The sequence below is a fragment of the Passer montanus genome, unplaced genomic scaffold, assembly GCF_014805655.1.
Source record: "Passer montanus isolate IOZ18808 unplaced genomic scaffold, ASM1480565v1 scaffold157, whole genome shotgun sequence".
Classification (NCBI taxonomy): Eukaryota; Metazoa; Chordata; class Aves; order Passeriformes; family Passeridae; genus Passer; species Passer montanus.
This window is the reverse complement of record NW_024362827.1, coordinates 791,193-807,622: the sequence shown is the minus strand read 5'-3', so window position 1 is coordinate 807,622 and position 16,430 is coordinate 791,193. Positions and strand designations below refer to the sequence as shown.

The 16,430-nt window shown below is 59.6% G+C and overlaps 1 protein-coding gene across 1 annotated transcript; it reads right to left on the bottom strand.

Moving 5' to 3' along the window:
• Nucleotides 1-483: 483 nt before the first annotated feature.
• On the bottom strand, nucleotides 484-5,777 carry FMOD (fibromodulin). The gene is made up of 2 exons (XM_039702572.1): nucleotides 5,128-5,777; nucleotides 484-1,893 (listed from the first exon to the last, which is right to left on the bottom strand). Exon 2 carries the CDS (start codon nucleotides 1,877-1,879, stop codon nucleotides 803-805), a length of 1,077 nt encoding a protein of 358 aa, XP_039558506.1. The 5' UTR covers nucleotides 1,880-1,893; nucleotides 5,128-5,777; the 3' UTR covers nucleotides 484-802.
• Nucleotides 5,778-16,430: the final 10,653 nt, after the last annotated feature.

The following is a 16,430-nucleotide window of genomic DNA, read 5'->3' as shown; positions in this document are numbered from 1 at the left end:
CCATCCCAGCCCCTCTCTCAGCCCCTGCCAGGTGAGGGGATCAGTTCTGGTTTTTCCCGGGGGGTTTTGCTCGGGGTTGGTTTTCCCAGCCCGTTTTTATAAACAGCAGCCCCAGAACAGCCCGTGCCCTTTGTTTGTTTGTGTTTGGAGGGGAGGGAGCTCCAGGCCTGCCGGGACAGCGGGGTGGGGACAGCGGGGTGGGGACAGCGGGGTCGGGACAGCGGGGTCGGGGACACGGATGGGGCTGCGCAGGGGACAGGGGCTGTGCTGGCACTGAGCACTGGGCAATGTCCCTGTCCTCTGTGCCGCCACCAGGCAATGCCCACACGGATGGGGCTGCGCAGGGGACAGGGGCTGTGCTGGCACTGAGCACTGGGCAATGTCCCTGTCCTCTGTGCCGCCACCAGGGAATGTCTCTGTCCTCTGTGCCGCCACCAGGCAATGTCACTGTCCCCTGTGCTGGCCCTGGGCAATGCCCCTGTGCCCTGTGCTGGCACTGCAGAGTGTCCCTGTCCCCTGTTCTGCCGCTGGGCAATGTCCCTGTCCCCTGTGTGGGCACTGTAAAATGTCCCTGTCCCCTGTGCTGGCACTGCCCTGGGTGTTCCGTGTCCCCAGCGTGGCTCTGGGGACCCCCCAGCTCTGCCCACTGCCGTGACCCCTCCTGGCCCCCCTGACTTACTTCATCCCCTGCTTTCCACCCTCTCCAGCCCCAGGAGATGCTCAGGCTCCCGGGAACCCCAAAACCCAGCGCAGCGATCCCACAGGAACCTCCAGGCCGGGCCAGCTCCCACCCCTGCCTCGCTCAGGAACCCCAAATTCCCGCTCCAAGCACCCCTGGGTGCTCCCCGCGGGTCCCCACCGCCCTCTCCCAGCGCTGCTCACCGTCGATCTGGTTGCCCTGCAGGTAGAGGTTCTCCAGGTTGGTGTTGACGCGCGGGATCTTCTGCAGCCGGTTGTAGGAGAGGTCCAGCTCCAGGATGCTGCTGCTGTTGAAGGTGTTGCTGGAGAGCCCTTGGTTGGTCAGGCTGTTGTGGGACATCCTCACGTAGAGCAGCCGCGGCGACACCTGGAAGTAATCGTCGGGGATGGCGTTGATGTAGTTGTACTCCAGGTAGAGCTGCTCCAGGGACGCCGGCAGCCCGTCGGGGACCTTCCTCAGGTTGTTGTAGCTCAGGTCGGCCAGGATCAACGACTTGAGCCCCTTGAGGGACGCGCCCATCTCGAAGATGAAGTTGTGGCTGAGGTAGAGCGCCGTGAGGTTCTCCAGCCCCTCCAGAGCGTTGGGAGGCACCTTGGAGATCTGGTTGTAGGAGAGGTGGAGCTCGCGCAGCGAGCGCGGCAGCGGGCCGGGCAGCCTGGTCAGGTTGTTGTTGTTCATGTAGAGCCTCTCCAGGCGCTGCAGCTTCCCAAAAACCCTCTTGCCCATCTTCTCGCTGCTGATCTGGTTGTTGTGCAGCGCCAGCCACTCCAGCTCGGTGGCGTTGTCGAAGGCGCCCTCCTGGATGGAGGTGATGAGGTTGTTCTGGAAGTAGACGTATTTCATCCGCGAGGGCACGAAGGGCAGGTACCGCAGGTTGCGCGTGTCGCAGTACATGGCCGAGGAGAAGTTGGGGGGACAGTCACACTCCTGGGGACAGCGCCAGGGCGCCGCTTGCTGCGGCGCGGGCTCGGGCTCGGGCTCGGTGTCGGTGGCAGAGGGGTAGGAGTAGGCGTACGCGGGGCTCTCCTCCTCGTAGTAGGGCACGTAGTTGTAGGAGGAGACGCGGGACTGCCGCAGGTAGTACTGGAGCCACGCCAGGTCCTCCTCCTCGTTGTACTGGCCCACGGAGGAGCCGCAGAGCCCGGCCAGGATGAGGATGAGGGTGGTGGCCCGAGGCATGGCGCTGGAGGGACCTGCCAGGGGACAAAGCCGAGGGAGGGTGAGCTGGGGAGGCAGGGAGGGCTGGAGAAGCAGGAGATGGGCGAATCCAACCCAAAAATCCCCGGCTGTGGACACTTCTCGTGTGTGGAGTTGTGTGATCTTCCCACTTTTCACCCTGGAGGAAACTCCAGCCTGGTGGAGATTTGGGGAAAAACCTCCCTCCCTGGTGGAGATCTGGGAGAAACCAGTGGACATTTGGGAAAAACCTCCTTCCCAGTGGAAATCTGAGGGGGGAACGTCCAACCCAGGTGGAGATTTGGGAGGAACCTCCCTCCCAGTGGAAATTTAGGGACGAACCTCCATCCCTGGTGGAAATTTGGGAGGAATCAGTGGAGATTTGGGAAAAGCCTTCATCCCTGGTGGAGATCTGGGGAGGAACCTCCATCCTGGGTGGAGATTTGGGAGGATCCTTAGTCCTCAGTGGAGATTTGGGGAAAACCAGTGGAGATTTGGAAGAAAACTCCCTCCCAGTGGGGATCTGGGAGGAACCTCCATTCCTGGTGGAGATTTGGGAGAAACCAGTGGAGATTTGGGAGGAATCTCCATCCCAGTGGAGATTTAGGGAGGAACCTCCATCCCTGGTGGAGATTTGGGAGAAACCAGTGGAGATTTGGGAGGAATCTCTATCCCAGTAGAGATTTGGGAGAAACCTCCCACCCTGGAGGAGGTGTGGGAGGAATCTCCACCCCAGCGGGGCTGTGCTGGTGAGATCCTGGTTTCTGGCCAATTCCAGCCCAGTTTCTGGGCGGGGGGCACGGCCTGGGGACACGTGGATCCGTGCGGGGTCACGCGAGGTGCCCGGGGTTGGCTCTGCCTGGAGGCAGGAGAAGGAATTCGGATCCCCTTGGAGAAGGGATGTGAATTCTCTGGCTGAGAGGGGAAGCTGCCAGATCAGGGTGATTCTGGGAGCTCGAGGAGCCTTTTGAAGGAGCTGGAGGCATCTTTTGAAGGAGCTATTTCTGCTCCGCTCGCTGGTGACAGGAATCGCTGTGGGTTTCATCCAACTCTCCCTTCCCCCACAGAAACGCAGGATGCAGATCCTGGTAAACAAATTCTGCCCGATTTTGGAGCTGAAACCTCTCCCGAGCTTCCATTCCCCCAGGCACAAAAAGGAGCAGCACCCTGGGTGTGACCAGGGAGAGGGGACAACACCCAGTGATGGATCCAGAGGGGAGCAGGGGATGAGGCAAACCCATCCCTGACCCTCCTGCCGTGCCCAGGTGGGGCTGCAGCGGGAGGATTCCAGCTCTGGAGTCATCCTGCCTCCCCATCCCGGGACAAATGAGCGCATGGGGTGTTCCTGCAGCCAGGCTGCTTGAAATCCCTCCAGGAATTTGGCTGCTGGGAGCGGGAGAGGATCCGACGTGGCTGGGAGGGGGTCACTGCCAGCTCTGCTCCAGCAGGGACAGGTAGGGACCAGTAGAGACCAGTAGGGATGTCAGGGACAGCAGGGACAGCAGAGACAGCAGGGACCAGTGTCCCCTTTTTGCCGTGCCAGGGGTGGCCCTGAGGTCACCTGGTGACCCCTGGCCGTGTCCCCAGCCTGGCATGCACTGGCTGCCCTGCCCTGCCACCCTGGCACGGGAAAAAAGAGGGACTGAGGCAGGCTTGGCAAGGCCTGGGTTTGTCCTTTTTTCCCTGCTCCCCGCTCCGTGCGCTCGGGATGGGATCCTGGAGGATGCTGAGTGCCACGGGGAGCTTGGCAGGGGCAGAGGAGTGGATGGGATCCTGGAGGATGCTGAGTGCCACGGGGAGCTTGGCAGGGGCACAGGAGTTCCTCCTCCTGCTGCTGCTGCTCCAGGGCTCTGTGCCCTTGGCAGGGGCAGAGGAGTTCCTCCTCCTCCTCCTCCTCCTCTTGCTGCTGCTGCTCCAGGGCTCTGTGCCTGCTCTCATACCAGAGCCTGCAGCTTCTCCACCCTCTTGGCAGCCCCTTCTTGGGGGCCCCTTTGGGGCAAAACCCCATCCCTGGAGGAAAATCCCCATCCCAGGGGGCAAAAACCCCATCCCAGGGGGCAAAACCCCATTCCTTGAGGCAAAACCCCATCCCTGGGGTCAAAAACCCCATCCCTGGGGGCAAAAACCCCATCCCAGGGGGCAAAACCCTATACCTGGGGTCAAAAACCCCATACCTGGAGGCAAAAACCTCATCCCAGTGGATGCCCGGAGGAAAATCCCCATCCCTGGGTTAAGAACCCATTCCTGGTGTCCTCCCACCCTTCCCAGTGCCCCCCTTCAACCCTCTGCTGACCCCAAAATCTGCCCCCAGCACCCCCCACTGTTTGTGGGGTTCTCTCCCCTCCCTGGGTGAACCCCCAGGTTTGGGGTGGGGTCTGGCCCTGAGGTCCCCTCCTGCTGTCCCCGTCCTGTGCCAGGGGCTGCAATGGGGTCAGCTCCTCATCCCAAGGATTTGGGGCCATCCACGGGGTCCTGGCAGTGCTGCTGTGCCAGGCGTGGAACCTGGGATGGGATGGGATGGGATCCATGGGATGGGATCCATGGGATCTATGGGATCCATGGGATGGGATCCATGGGGTGGGATCCTTGGGATCCATGGGATGGGATCCATGGGATGGGATCCATGGGATCTATGGGGTGGGATGGGATTCTTGGGATCCATGGGATGGGATGGGGGCTCTGCCCAGCCTGGATGGACGTCAGGGAAGGTGCCCAGATCCCAGAGAAGCGGGCATGGAGGGGGCAGAGGGGAGATGGGTGGGATGGGAGAGGAGCAGCAGGAAAAGAGGGAAGAGAGAAGGACGTGAGGAAAAGTGGGCAGGAGGGGAGAGGGGCATCAGGAAAACAGGTGGGAAGGGAGATGGGCACGAGGAGAAGTGGGCAGGAGAGAAGAGCAGCAGGAGAGGTGGGCAGCGGGAGAGATGGGCAGGAGAGAGGGGCAGCAGGAGAAGTGGGTGGGAAGGGAGATGGCACCAGGGAAAGTGGGCAGGAGAGAGAAGCAGCAGAGGAATCGGGCAGCAGGAGAGGTGGGCATGGGGAAAAGTGGGTGGGAAGGGAGATGGGCACAGCAGAAGTGGGCAGGAGCCTCCCCAGCAGCTCCATCTCTCCAGCTGTGCCACCCCTGGCTCTGCCATGCGCAGCCAGGGCGCAGGGACACAAACCAGTCCTCCAAAAAAAAAAACCCAAAAACCCAAATAACCAATAAAAAACCCCCAAAAACCCCTGCCTAAAGCCGGCCGAGCCGCACTCACCGAGCTGCGCTCCTCCTGTGCAGGGGCTGCTGCGGGCTGTGCCGTGGCACCGGCAGCATGGGCGGGAGGGAGGGCGCGGGGGAGGCTCCGAGCCGCAGCGCCCCGTGCCCGCCCCGGCTCCCGGCGCGGCTCGGCACGGCTCGGCACGGCACGGCACGGCTCGGCGCGGTTTCGGCAGTGACCTCCCTGCCGCGGCTGTGCAGGAGGATCTGGAGAGCCCCTGGTGCTGCTGGCGTTATAAATAAGCTGCGATTTGCCTCCCTCCTCTGTCTCTTTTCTCTCAGGAGTGTTGGCACTTTGCAGGCTCCCTCTGCTTAACGACTTAGCGGCGTGGGGATGTTCCTTTCCAGGGCTCTCCTGCGTTTCTCATCAGGGAGCCCTGAGGAGGCCTCTGGCTGGCTTAAGGAATATCAATTTTGGGGGTGCTGAGGATGGGATTTTTGGGGAAAAACGAGGAATTTTCCTGAATTTTTGCACCGCCAGGAGGGGAGAGGTGGGCCCTGCTCCGGGTGCTCCCCAGGAAGCCTCAGTTTGTGCAGTGCTGCCGTTAAATATTTGGGATAAACATTTCCATGGACGATAAGGCGGCGGCATCCAAAGTAAATAAATTCCCCAGCAAAGGGGCCACTGTGACAGCGGGAATTTGTCTTGGGGTTTGGCAGCGTGGGGTTTGCCAAGCTGGCATTTCTGCAGGCTGGGAGAATCCACATGGGATGGGGGTCTCATCCATCCCCTGCATTTGGGGTCTCATACATTCCCCAGGATTTGGGGTCTCATCCATTCCCTTGGGATTTGGGATCCCATCCATTCCCTGGATTTGGGATCTCATCCATTCTCTTGGGATTTGGGATCCCATCCATCCGCTGGGATTTGGGGTTTTCATTCATCCCCCAGGATTTGGAATCTCATCCATTCCCCAGGATTTGGGGTTTTCATCCATCCCCAAGGATTTGGGGATCTCATCCCTACTGTGGAATTTGGGTTCTCATCCTTTCCCTTAGGATTTGGGGTCTCATCTATCCCCCAGGATTTGGGATCTCATAATTTCTCCAGGATTTGGGATCTCATCCATCCCCTGGGGTTTGGGATCTCATCCATCCCTTGGAATTTGGAGTTTTCATCCATTCCCTTGGGATTTGGGATCCCATCCATCCCCTGGATTTGGGATCTCATCCATTCTCTTGGGATTTGGGATCCCATCCATCCGCTGGGATTTGGGGTTTTCATTCATCCCCCAGGATTTGGAATCTCATCCATTCCCCAGGATTTGGGGTTTTCATCCATCCCCCAGGATTTGGGGATCTCATCCCTACTGTGGAATTTGGGTTCTCATCCTTTCCCTTAGGATTTGGGGTCTCATCTATCCCCCAGGATTTGGGATCTCATAATTTCTCCAGGATTTGGGATCTTATCCATCCCCTGGGGTTTGGGATCTCCTCCATCCCCTCGAGGCTCAGTGGGAATGGGTGGATAAGGACAGGGAGCGTGTCCCGAGGGTGATCCACGCTTGGGAAGAGGTTTTGGGGCTCACCCCGTGCCCCGGGGGGGTCCCGCAGAGCTGTCCCACCCCTGTCCCCATCCCCACCCCGGCTCCCCGAGGCTCCTCCCGGCCTCCCCAAGCTTTTCCCCCCGCAAGGAGAGGACAGCGAGGGAAGGAGGGGCCGGGGGCCCGGCCCGGCTCCCGCATCCCCCGGCAGCCGGGAACCACCGCGGAGCTCGGCAGGTGCCAGCGCCCCCTCTGCGCTCCCTTGCTCCTTGTTTTCCAGAGGAAATTCCCAGCCAAAACATCCTCCCGGAGGGGAGCCCTGCAGGGATGCTGAGCGCCGGGAGGAGGAGGAGGAGGAGGAGCAGCGATGTGAGCGGAGTTCGGTGGCCGGGCTTGGAGGGACACGCTGTACCGCGGGGACTCGGCCAGAAATCCCGAATATTTGGGAAGGGAAATGTGCCTGGAAAGCACAGCCCGTCTGCAGGGAGGGAGGATGTGGAGAAGGTGGGAAAAGGGGGCAGGGAAAGGCAGGAAAAGCCCAGGGAAGGGGGTTGGGGTTTTTTATCCCCTCTGAGCGTTCTGGTGGCAGCTGGAGAAGGAATCCCACGTGGAATGGAGAGATTTGGGATGATGGAGAGGATGGAGGGGCTGGATCCCGTTCCCGAGGAGCCAAATTCCTGGGAAATTTTTGTGCAATTCTGCTGAAATCCCAGGAAATTTTGCTGCTGTCAGAGCACCTCTGGCCAGCAGCTCCAAGGATTTCAGGGCCTGGAGGTTTTCCTGGAAAAGCAAACAGCCCCCTGGATAAGGAATTCCGGCCTCCCCAGCTCCTGGAAGTGTGAAGGATCCGGGATTTGGAGCAGGAACCCTCCCTGGTGGCTCCCAGCGGTGCCCTGGGGACGCTGGGGAGCAGAGGTGGCCCCGAGTGGTGCCACTCCCGTCCCCTTTTCCAGCCCCATCCAGGGAATGCAGCGTGCTGGAGCTCAGCCCCCGGGCTCCCACAGGACCTCTGTCCAGCCTCACCCCAACCAGAGCGGGATTACCTCAGGAAAAATGAGCATTTCCCATCTGAAGAGCCCCGTGAGGCTTCTCCCCTTTTTGTCTCCATCCAGCCCTGGAATCTCACGCTCCAGTCATCCCCCACGTCCCAAAGTTCCTGGCAGGGCTCCTTGGCACCAGGAGGGTGTGGATGGGACCTCCTGCTCCCTCTCCTTTCATCCCTGCTTCCCAAGTGACTTCCATGACATTTTCCCACATTTTTTCCTCCCAAAACCATCAATTCCCTGCTGCTGGCTGCTCGGAGGGAGCCCGGAGCTGGTGACAGGAGCTGGGAATGCGCTGCCCTGGATTCCTGGAATCCCAAACCCTTCCTCCGTGCCCCATCCCATCGGCACTGGTCATTCCAGGATCTCAGTCTGCATCTCATCCCTGCTCTGCTTTGATTTTCCAACCCAAACGGAGCAGGGCTTGTTTAGGATGGATTTTTTCCAGCTGTTTTGATCAAATCCTTTGGAATTTCGTAGCTGGAAGCACCAAATCTGCCCCGGCTTTGCCTTTAATCCTCCAGTCCCGGGAGCTTCCCCACGGATGGGTTTCTCAGGATGCTTCCCAACAAAACAAAGCAACAAAACATTTCCCTGCTGCTGCTGCCGAGGCTGAGGGGGATCAAACCCGGCCTCCCTTCCTCTCCTTGTGGAAATTCCTGCTCCTTCCCTGCTCCCGAGGGGTTCCAGCCTCGCTGCTCTGCCCTCCCGCCCCTGCTGGCTTTTCCTGAGGGAGTCACCAATTCCAGGTGTGTCCTGGGGGTCCCCCTTGTCCTTGTCCTTGTCCCTAAAGGCAAATCCCTGAGGATTGGAAGGTCCCAGCTGCTCTTTATGAGATTCCAGGGTCAAGATTCCCAAATTTGGGCCAAGGAATCCTTGGCAACTCCAGCCTTGCTCAGGCAGGTCTTCCTCCTCTTCCTCCTCTTCCTCCTCTTCCTCCTCTTCGTTTTCTTCCTCCTCTTCTTCCTCTTCTTCATCTTTTCCTCTTCTTCCTCTTCTTCCTTCTTTTCCTCATCTTCCTCTTCATCTTTCTCTTCTTCCTCTCTGCAGGTACTTCTGGATTGTTTCATCCATGCAGGGAACCCTCATTTTCCTCCTCTCCCTCCTCTTCCTTATCTTCCTCATTTTCCTCCTCTTCATTTTCTTCTTCTTCATCATTTTGCTAATTTTCCTCCTCTTCCTCCACTTCCTTATTTTCCTCCTCTTCTTCCTCTTCTTCTCTGCAGGTACCTCTAGATTGCTTCATCCATACAGGCAAATCTCATTTTCCTCCTCTTCCTCCTCTTCCTTCTCTTCATTGTCTTCCTCCTCTTCTTCCTCTTCCTTCTCTTCCTCATCTTCCTTATCTCCCTGCTTTTCCTTTCTCCCTCCTCTTCCTTCTCTTCTTCATCTTCCTCTTCTTCATCTTCCTCTTCTTCATCTTCCTCTTCTTCATCTTCCTCTTCTTCCTGTCTCCAGCTGTCTCTGGACTGCTCCATCCATGCAGGGAACCCTCCTCTTCCTCCTCTTCCTCCTCTTCCTCTTCTTCATCTTCCTCTTCTCCCTCTCTCCAAGTACCTCTCATTCTTTCATCCATGCAGGGAACTGTCATTTTCCTCCTCTTCCTCTTCCTCCTCCTCCTCCTCCCCCAGGCATTCCCTGCAGGCTCCCCGCAATCCCCCGTGCCCGGGGAAGGTCCCGATGGATTCCCACCCCCCAGGACCGCAGGGAAAGGGAATCCCGAGGGGTCCCGGGATCATTTTGGGGCGGCGGCCCCGGCCCCACATCTGCCCAACAACCGCAGGGCGGGAAGGGCAGCGGGGAGAGCCGGGCCAGCCCCGCCTCGACCTCCCCGCTCACCCCGAGCTCCCTTTCCCCTTTCTTTCCTTCCCAGCCACGCATTCTTCAGCCCAAACAACATTCTTGGACCGAGATTTGAGGGAATCTGGAGGGAGTCGGTCACCCGGAGACGGAGCAACAGCCGAGCGAGCTGCTGGAAACTCTGAGCGGGGCTGGGGCGGCCCCGCTGGGCGCTCCCGGAGCTCCTGGAATCACCGGCTGCCCACGGGAGCCGCTCCGCAGCTTCCCTGGCACGGGGCGAGCAGTGCCGAGGGAGGGGCAGCGAGCCCCGCGTGGTCCCTTCCCGACCCCGGCTGGGACAGGCTGGGAAATGATGCTGGGAAATAATTCCGGGAGGTGCTGGGAGATGCTGGGGCAGCGTTTTCCCCCATCCCGCCCTAATTCCTGGCTTGGAATCTCACGTGGTTCCTGCCTGGTGTCTCTGGGTCTGAGGGTTGTTGTGGGGTGGGCTCGGTCCTGACGGTTCCCAGCCCCACGGAATCCTTACAGCCCATCCCAAACCCCCAGCCCCGTGGAATATCCTTTGATCCCATCCCAAACCGCCAGCCCCATGGAATTCTTTCACCCCATCCCAAACTCCCGGCCCCCAGAAGTGCCTCTGGGTCCCCTCTGGCCTCAGCCTGAGGGCTCCATCCCCTTCCCTACAAACCCCAGTGCTGAATTCTCGAATCCCAGATTCCCAAATCCCAAATCCCCTGCAGGAGCTGGGAGGGGCTGGCCGGGCACGAGGAGGCTCCGAGCTCCTCGCAGCCACTGGAAAAAAGGGCTTGGAAAAGGTTAAAGGATTCATTTGGAGCAGAGCTGGAAACTCTGAAGCGTTTCCTGATCCCGACGTTCCCTCCTGTCCCTGGCCTGCTCTGACACCTCCGCGGACACGCAGCCAAACACATCTGGGAGCCTGGGCGGGCCGGGGATCCGCTGGGATCGGCAGCTCCGGGATGTTTGGGATTGCTCCTTCAGCCCCACAGAGCTGGGACAGGCTGGAGAAACTCTGGGATATTTGGGATCATTCCCTGGGCCCCATAAAGCAGGGAGAGGCTGGAGCAGCTCTGGGATATTTGGGATCATTCCCTGGGCCCCACAGAGCTGGGAGAGGCTGGAGCAGCTCTGGGATATTTGGGATCATTCCCTGGGCCCCATGGCATTATTCCCTCATTCTTTGGCCCTGAGAATTTGGGAGAGGCTGGAGCAGGGTCCGTGGCAGCCACAGCCAGGCTGGGGATGGGAGCTGGGATATTTGGGATCATTCCCTGGGCCCTATGGAGCTGGGAGAGGCTGGAGCTGCTCTGGGATATTTGGGATCATTCCCTCATTCCTGGGGCAAATCCCATGGGGAGATTGGGGTGGGGGGAGCTGCAGGGGCCACCGAGCCCCGTCGGGGTCACAATTCCCTCCCTGGTGCCGGGGTTGGGATGTGCCCAGGGCTCTGCGGGTTCTCCAGGGGTGCCAGGGCCAGTCCCAGCAGGATTGGGATGCTGATCCCATCCCAGCCCTGGGGTGGTTTATCCTGGTCCCAGTCCCAGTCCCAGCAGGTTTTGGGTGCTGATCCCATCCCAGCCCTCAGCCCCATGCCCTGGTGGGACCCCCGGGGGGCACAGGGAGCTCCAGGATGTTTCCAGGGTGTTCCCATTCTTGGATCACCAATCCCTGCTTCCAAGGCCTGCACTGTTTCTATTTAAATCCCTACAGGATAATAAATCCCTGTAGGAAAAATAATATCCCGATAGGACAATAAATCCTTGTAGGAAAAAGAAAATCCCTATAGGAGAAATAAAATCCATATAGGAGAAATAAATAACTATAGGACAAATATAAACCCATACAGGGCAAATTAACTCCATATAGGAGAAATAAATACCTAGATTTATTAGAAATAGAAATAATAGAAATAATAGAAATTAATAGAAATAGAAATATTAGAAAATAATAGAAATTAATAGAAATCTCTATAGGGCAAATAAAATCCATAGAGAACAAATAAACCCCTATAGGACAAATAAAATCCTTATGAGACAAATAAATTCTCTACAGGACAAGTAAAATCCCTATAGAACAAACATAAATCCCTATAGGACAAATAAAATCCCTGAAGAACAAATAAATCCATCCAGGAGAAATAAATCCATACCAGACACATAAAATCCCTGTAGGTCAAATAAAATCCCTATAAGAGAAATAAATCCATATAAGATAAATAAAATCCCTGTAGGACAAGTGTAAATCCATGTAGAGCGAACACAAATCCACGCAGGATAAATTAATTCCATGTAGAAGTTAATTAATTCTGGGCTGCCCTTCCTGGATGCCCCTGGCTCCGGGCAGGTCACGGCCCCGGGCTGCCCTCCCGAGCAGGCTGTTTGTGTCTGCAAAGCATCCCAAATATGAACCAAAAAAACCCAAAAAAAGGAAAAAATAATAAAGGGAAAAGAGCAACATCAGCTGCCTGGGAAAGCCATCAGCATTCCTGCCTGCTCCTGCCACCTGGCATCCCAAAAAAATTCCCAAAAATTCCCTCTGCGGGGCACAGCGAGCCCTGCCAGGGCACCTCTGCCCTCCGTGCCCTGCTCCAGCTCCTCCCGAGCTCCAAACTCCTCAGGGAGAAAGGCAGAGCGTTGGGGGGAGGCTTTTAAAGGAAAAAAAAAAGTAAAAAAAGAAAATAAACCAAACTCCTGGGAGATAAACAGGAGGAGGGAGCGGGGCGTGGGCGGCGCTGCTGCAGCTGAGCCGAGGATCCGGGGGGGACTGGGGGGGCCTGGCAGCGATTTTGGGGAGAAAAAGAGCGTCTGGGGGGGATGGCGGAGGTGGATGTGTCCCCTGGGTTCGGGGGTCCCTCTGTGCCCCAGCCCGGGCTCTGGGGTGCAGCCCTGCTCCCCTTTCCCCTTGGAGGGAATTGGGAAAGGGGAACAGGGATTTTTAGGATCATTCCCAGGAGCCCGTGGAGCTGGGAAAGGCTGGATTTGGGGTCTGTGGGCAGCCACAGCTGGGCTCTGGGATATTTGGGGTCATTCCCTGGGTCCCATGGGGTCATTCCCTCATTCCCTGGACCCCGTGGAGCTGGGAGAGGCAGGATCGGGTCTGTGGGATGGGAGCTGGGATATTTGGGGTCATTCCCTCATTCCCTGGACCCCGTGGAGCTGGGAGAGGCTGGACGGGGTCTGTGGGATGGGAGCTGGGATATTTGGGGTCATTCCTTCATTCCCTGGACCCCAGGGAGCTGGGAGAGGCTGCAGCAGCTCTGGGATATCTGGGATCATTCCCTCAGCCCCATAAAGGTGGGAGAGGCTGGATCAGGGTCCGTGGCAGCCACAGCTGGGCTGGGGATGGGTGTTGGGATATTTGGGATCACTCCCTGCACCCTGTGGAGCTGGGATGGGCTTCAGGGGGTCCATGGGCAGCCAAAGCCAGGCTGGGGGTGGGAGCTGAGATATTTGGGATTATTCCTTCATTCCCTGGGCCCCATGGATCATTCCCTCATTCCCTGGACCCTGTGAAGCAGGGAGAGGCAGGATTGGGGTCCGTGGGATATTTGGGATCATTCCCTGATTCCCTGGGCTCCATGGGAGCATTCCCTGAGTCCCTGGACCCCGTGGAGCTGGGAGAGGCAGGATCGGGTCTGTGGGATGGGAGCTGGGATATTTGGGGTCACTCCCTCATTCTCTGGACCCCGTGGAACAGGGAGAGGCAGGAGCAGCTCTGGGATACTTGGGATCATTCCCTCAGCCCCATAAAGGTGGGAGAGGCTGGATCAGGGTCCGTGGCAGCCACAGCTGGGCTGGGGATGGGTGTTGGGATATTTGGGATCACTCCCTCATTTTCTGGGCTCCAGAGAGCTGGGAGAGGCTGGAGCTGCTCTGGGATATTTGGGGTCGTTCCCTGAGCCCCATGGGGTCATTCCCTGATTCCCCGGGCCCCGTGGAACAGGGAGAGCCTGGATCGGGTCCGCGGCAGCCGCGGGGGCCGGGGGCGGCCCGGGTGCCGCAGAGCTCGGGCGGGGCTGCCAGCCCCGAGCAATAACCAGCGCTGATCAAAGCGGCTCCTTCCCGACAGCCCCGGGTGAGGATGATCGGAAATCTCCCGGCTGCTGCTGCCGGGGGGAAAAACAACCGGCAGGGCACCCGCGGCTCCAGGAGGGGATTTTGGGGGGCTGGGAGGGGTCTCACGGCTGGCAGGGCTCCGGGCTGTGCAGGGCTCACGGGGCGCCCCTGCCGAGTTAAAAAGAGGGAACGGAGGAGCTGGAACTCCTCGGGAGATGGGGCAGGAGAGGAGGGGGCGATGGGGGCCAGCCCAGCCCCTCCTGCCCCGCCCGGGGCTGCCCCAGGGCAGGGTCACCTCTGTTTCTGTCACAGGGTGGGGACATTCCGCAGCCCGTCCCGCTGCCCCCTGCCCCATTCCCTGTCCCCCGCCCCATTCCCTGTCCCCTGAGCATTCCACTGTCCTCTGTCTGTCCTGCTGTCCCCTGAGAATTCTGCTGTCCCCTGTCCATCCCGCTGTCCCCTACCCCATCCCCTGTCCCCTGTCCCCTGCCCCATCTCCTGTCCCCTGCCCCATCTCCTGTCCCCTGTCCATCCCTCTGTCCCCTCTCCATCCCGCTGTCCCTTCTCCATCTCTCTGTCCCCTGTCCATCCAGTGTCCCCTGTCCCCTGCCCCATCCCATGTCCCCTGTCTCCTGTTCCTTGTCCCATCCCGCTGTCCCCTGTCCCCTGCCCCATTCCCTGTCCCCTGTCCCATCCCGCTGTCCCCTCCCCTGTCCCCTTGTCCATCCCCTGTCCCCTGTCCCCTGCCCCATTCCCTGTCCCCTGTCCCCTGCCCCATTCCCTGTCCCCTGTCCCCTGCCCCATTCCCTGTCCCCTGTCCCCTGCCCCATTCCCTGTCCCCTGTCCCCTGCCCCATTCCCTGTCCCCTGTCCCCTGCCCCATCTCCTGTCCCCTTGTCCATCCCCTGTCCCCTTGTCCATCCCTCTGTCCCCTCCCCATCCCGCTGTCCCTTCTCCATCTCTCTGTCCCCTGTCCCGTCCCGTGTCCCCTGTCCCCTGTCGTGTCCCCTGTCCCGCAGCCAGGCCGGGCCGAGCTCCCCTCCCTCATCCCGGGATGAGCCGTGCCCCGCTCCCGCTTTGATCAATCCCAGATATTTCCCTGGATTTCCGCCTCTCCGGGGCTGCGTGCGCTGGGTCAGAGCGGAGACAGCTCCCAGCTGTCCCCAGGCTGTCCCCAGGCTGTCCCCTTTGCCTCTGCTGCCCTCGGGGCTGGGAAGCGCCGTTTGTGGGGCTCCGCTCCCTCTCCTGCCCCTCGGGGGATCCCGCAGGAATCCACAGCAAAGCCCTGCCCGCAGCCTCATCCCGGCAGAAACATCTGGAAATCCCTTTTCCTCCTCATTTCCTCGGCCTCGACCCCTCCACCTGCTCAGGGTTTGCTCCTGGGCTCCATCCCAGCCCCCCGAGCCCCCCCGGGGGTGTCTCCCCCCTTTCCCCCCCTCACCCTTCCCTCTGGAATTGCACAATGGAGCACATTGTGGCCGGGAGCCGCTCCCTGGCTCCCGGCTCGGGTTTATCTCTCCCTGCGAAGCCGGAGGGAGCCCTCGGAGCCAGACACGCGGCCCCAGCTGCGCCGGAGTGCGGGAAGGGCCGAGCCCGGCCACGGCTCTGCGTTTGGGATGCTCTGAGTGCTCCCTTTGCTGTCCTGGGTGTGTGGGAAGGGCTGATCCTCGATTTGGGATTCCCTGAGGGCTCCCTTTGCCATCCCAGGAACGTGGGAAAGGCTGATCCTGGATTTGGGATGCTCCAGGGAATGAGAAAAGGGCTGAACGTGGATTTGGGATGCTCGGAGTGCTCCCTTTGCTGCCCAGGAGATGAGAGAAGGGCTGAATGTGGATTTGGGATTCCCTGAGTGCTCCCTTTGCTGTCCAGGGAACGTGGAAAGGGCTGAACGTGGATTTGGGATTCTTTGAGCCCTCCCTTTGTCATCCTGGGTGTGTGGGAAGGGCTGATCCTGGATTTGGGATGCTCTGAGCCTTCCCTTTGCTCCTCAGGGAGTGAGGGAAGGGCTGAATCTGGATTTGGGATTCCCTGAGCCTTCCCTTTGCTGTCCAGGGAATGCGGAAAGGGTCGAACGTGGATTTGGGATGCTCTGAGTGCTCCCTCTGCCATCCCAGGAGTGAGGGAAGGGCTGATCCCGGATTTGCTCCGAGCCCTCCCTTTGCTGTCCCCCCGCTGTCACAGCCCCGTGTCAGGGACAGCCCCGAGGTGTGAAAAGGCTGGAAATGTCCCTAAAATCCCAGGAAAGGCCACCCTGGCCGCTCTCCTCCTTCTGGGAAGGGGAAGGGAAGGGAAGGAGGTGCCCAAACCGGGGCCAAGCCCAGCACGGGGCTCACCCATGGGTGCCCTGCGAGCCCCCAGGAGCAGCCCCAGGGCAAACCCCTCCTGCTCCCGGCATTTCCTTCATTCCCGACTTTGGGAATTTGGGAGCTGCCGCTGCTCCCTGCAGCCGCGGGAGGGATCGCTTCCCTGCTGATGTGGAAGCTCTGGGTCTGCTCGGCTCCCCAGGTTCTCCTGCCGGGAGGCGGCAGCGGCGGCCGCTCCTCTCTCCCCTCCCTCCCTCCCTCTCTCTGTTTCTGCCTCTCCAGGCTCCGATATTCCCGATTTTCCAGCGGAACGTGCGGCTCCGCGGTGATTCGTGCCACAAGGAACAGCGCGGCTCGCACCGCCGGCTCCCCGCGCCAGCCGCGGATCCTCCCAGCCCCAAAGCGCTTTTCCCAACAACTCCCCCCTTCCCGGGAGCCTGACCTCTCATCAATAAATCAGCCGCGTTATTGGAGGGATGAATAATTCACCATCACACCCAGCCCGGCTGGAGGGTTTAATTCATCCTCTCACGGAACGCCCCCGAGGGATGGGATGGGATGGGATGGGATGGGATGGGATGGGATGGGATGGGATGGGA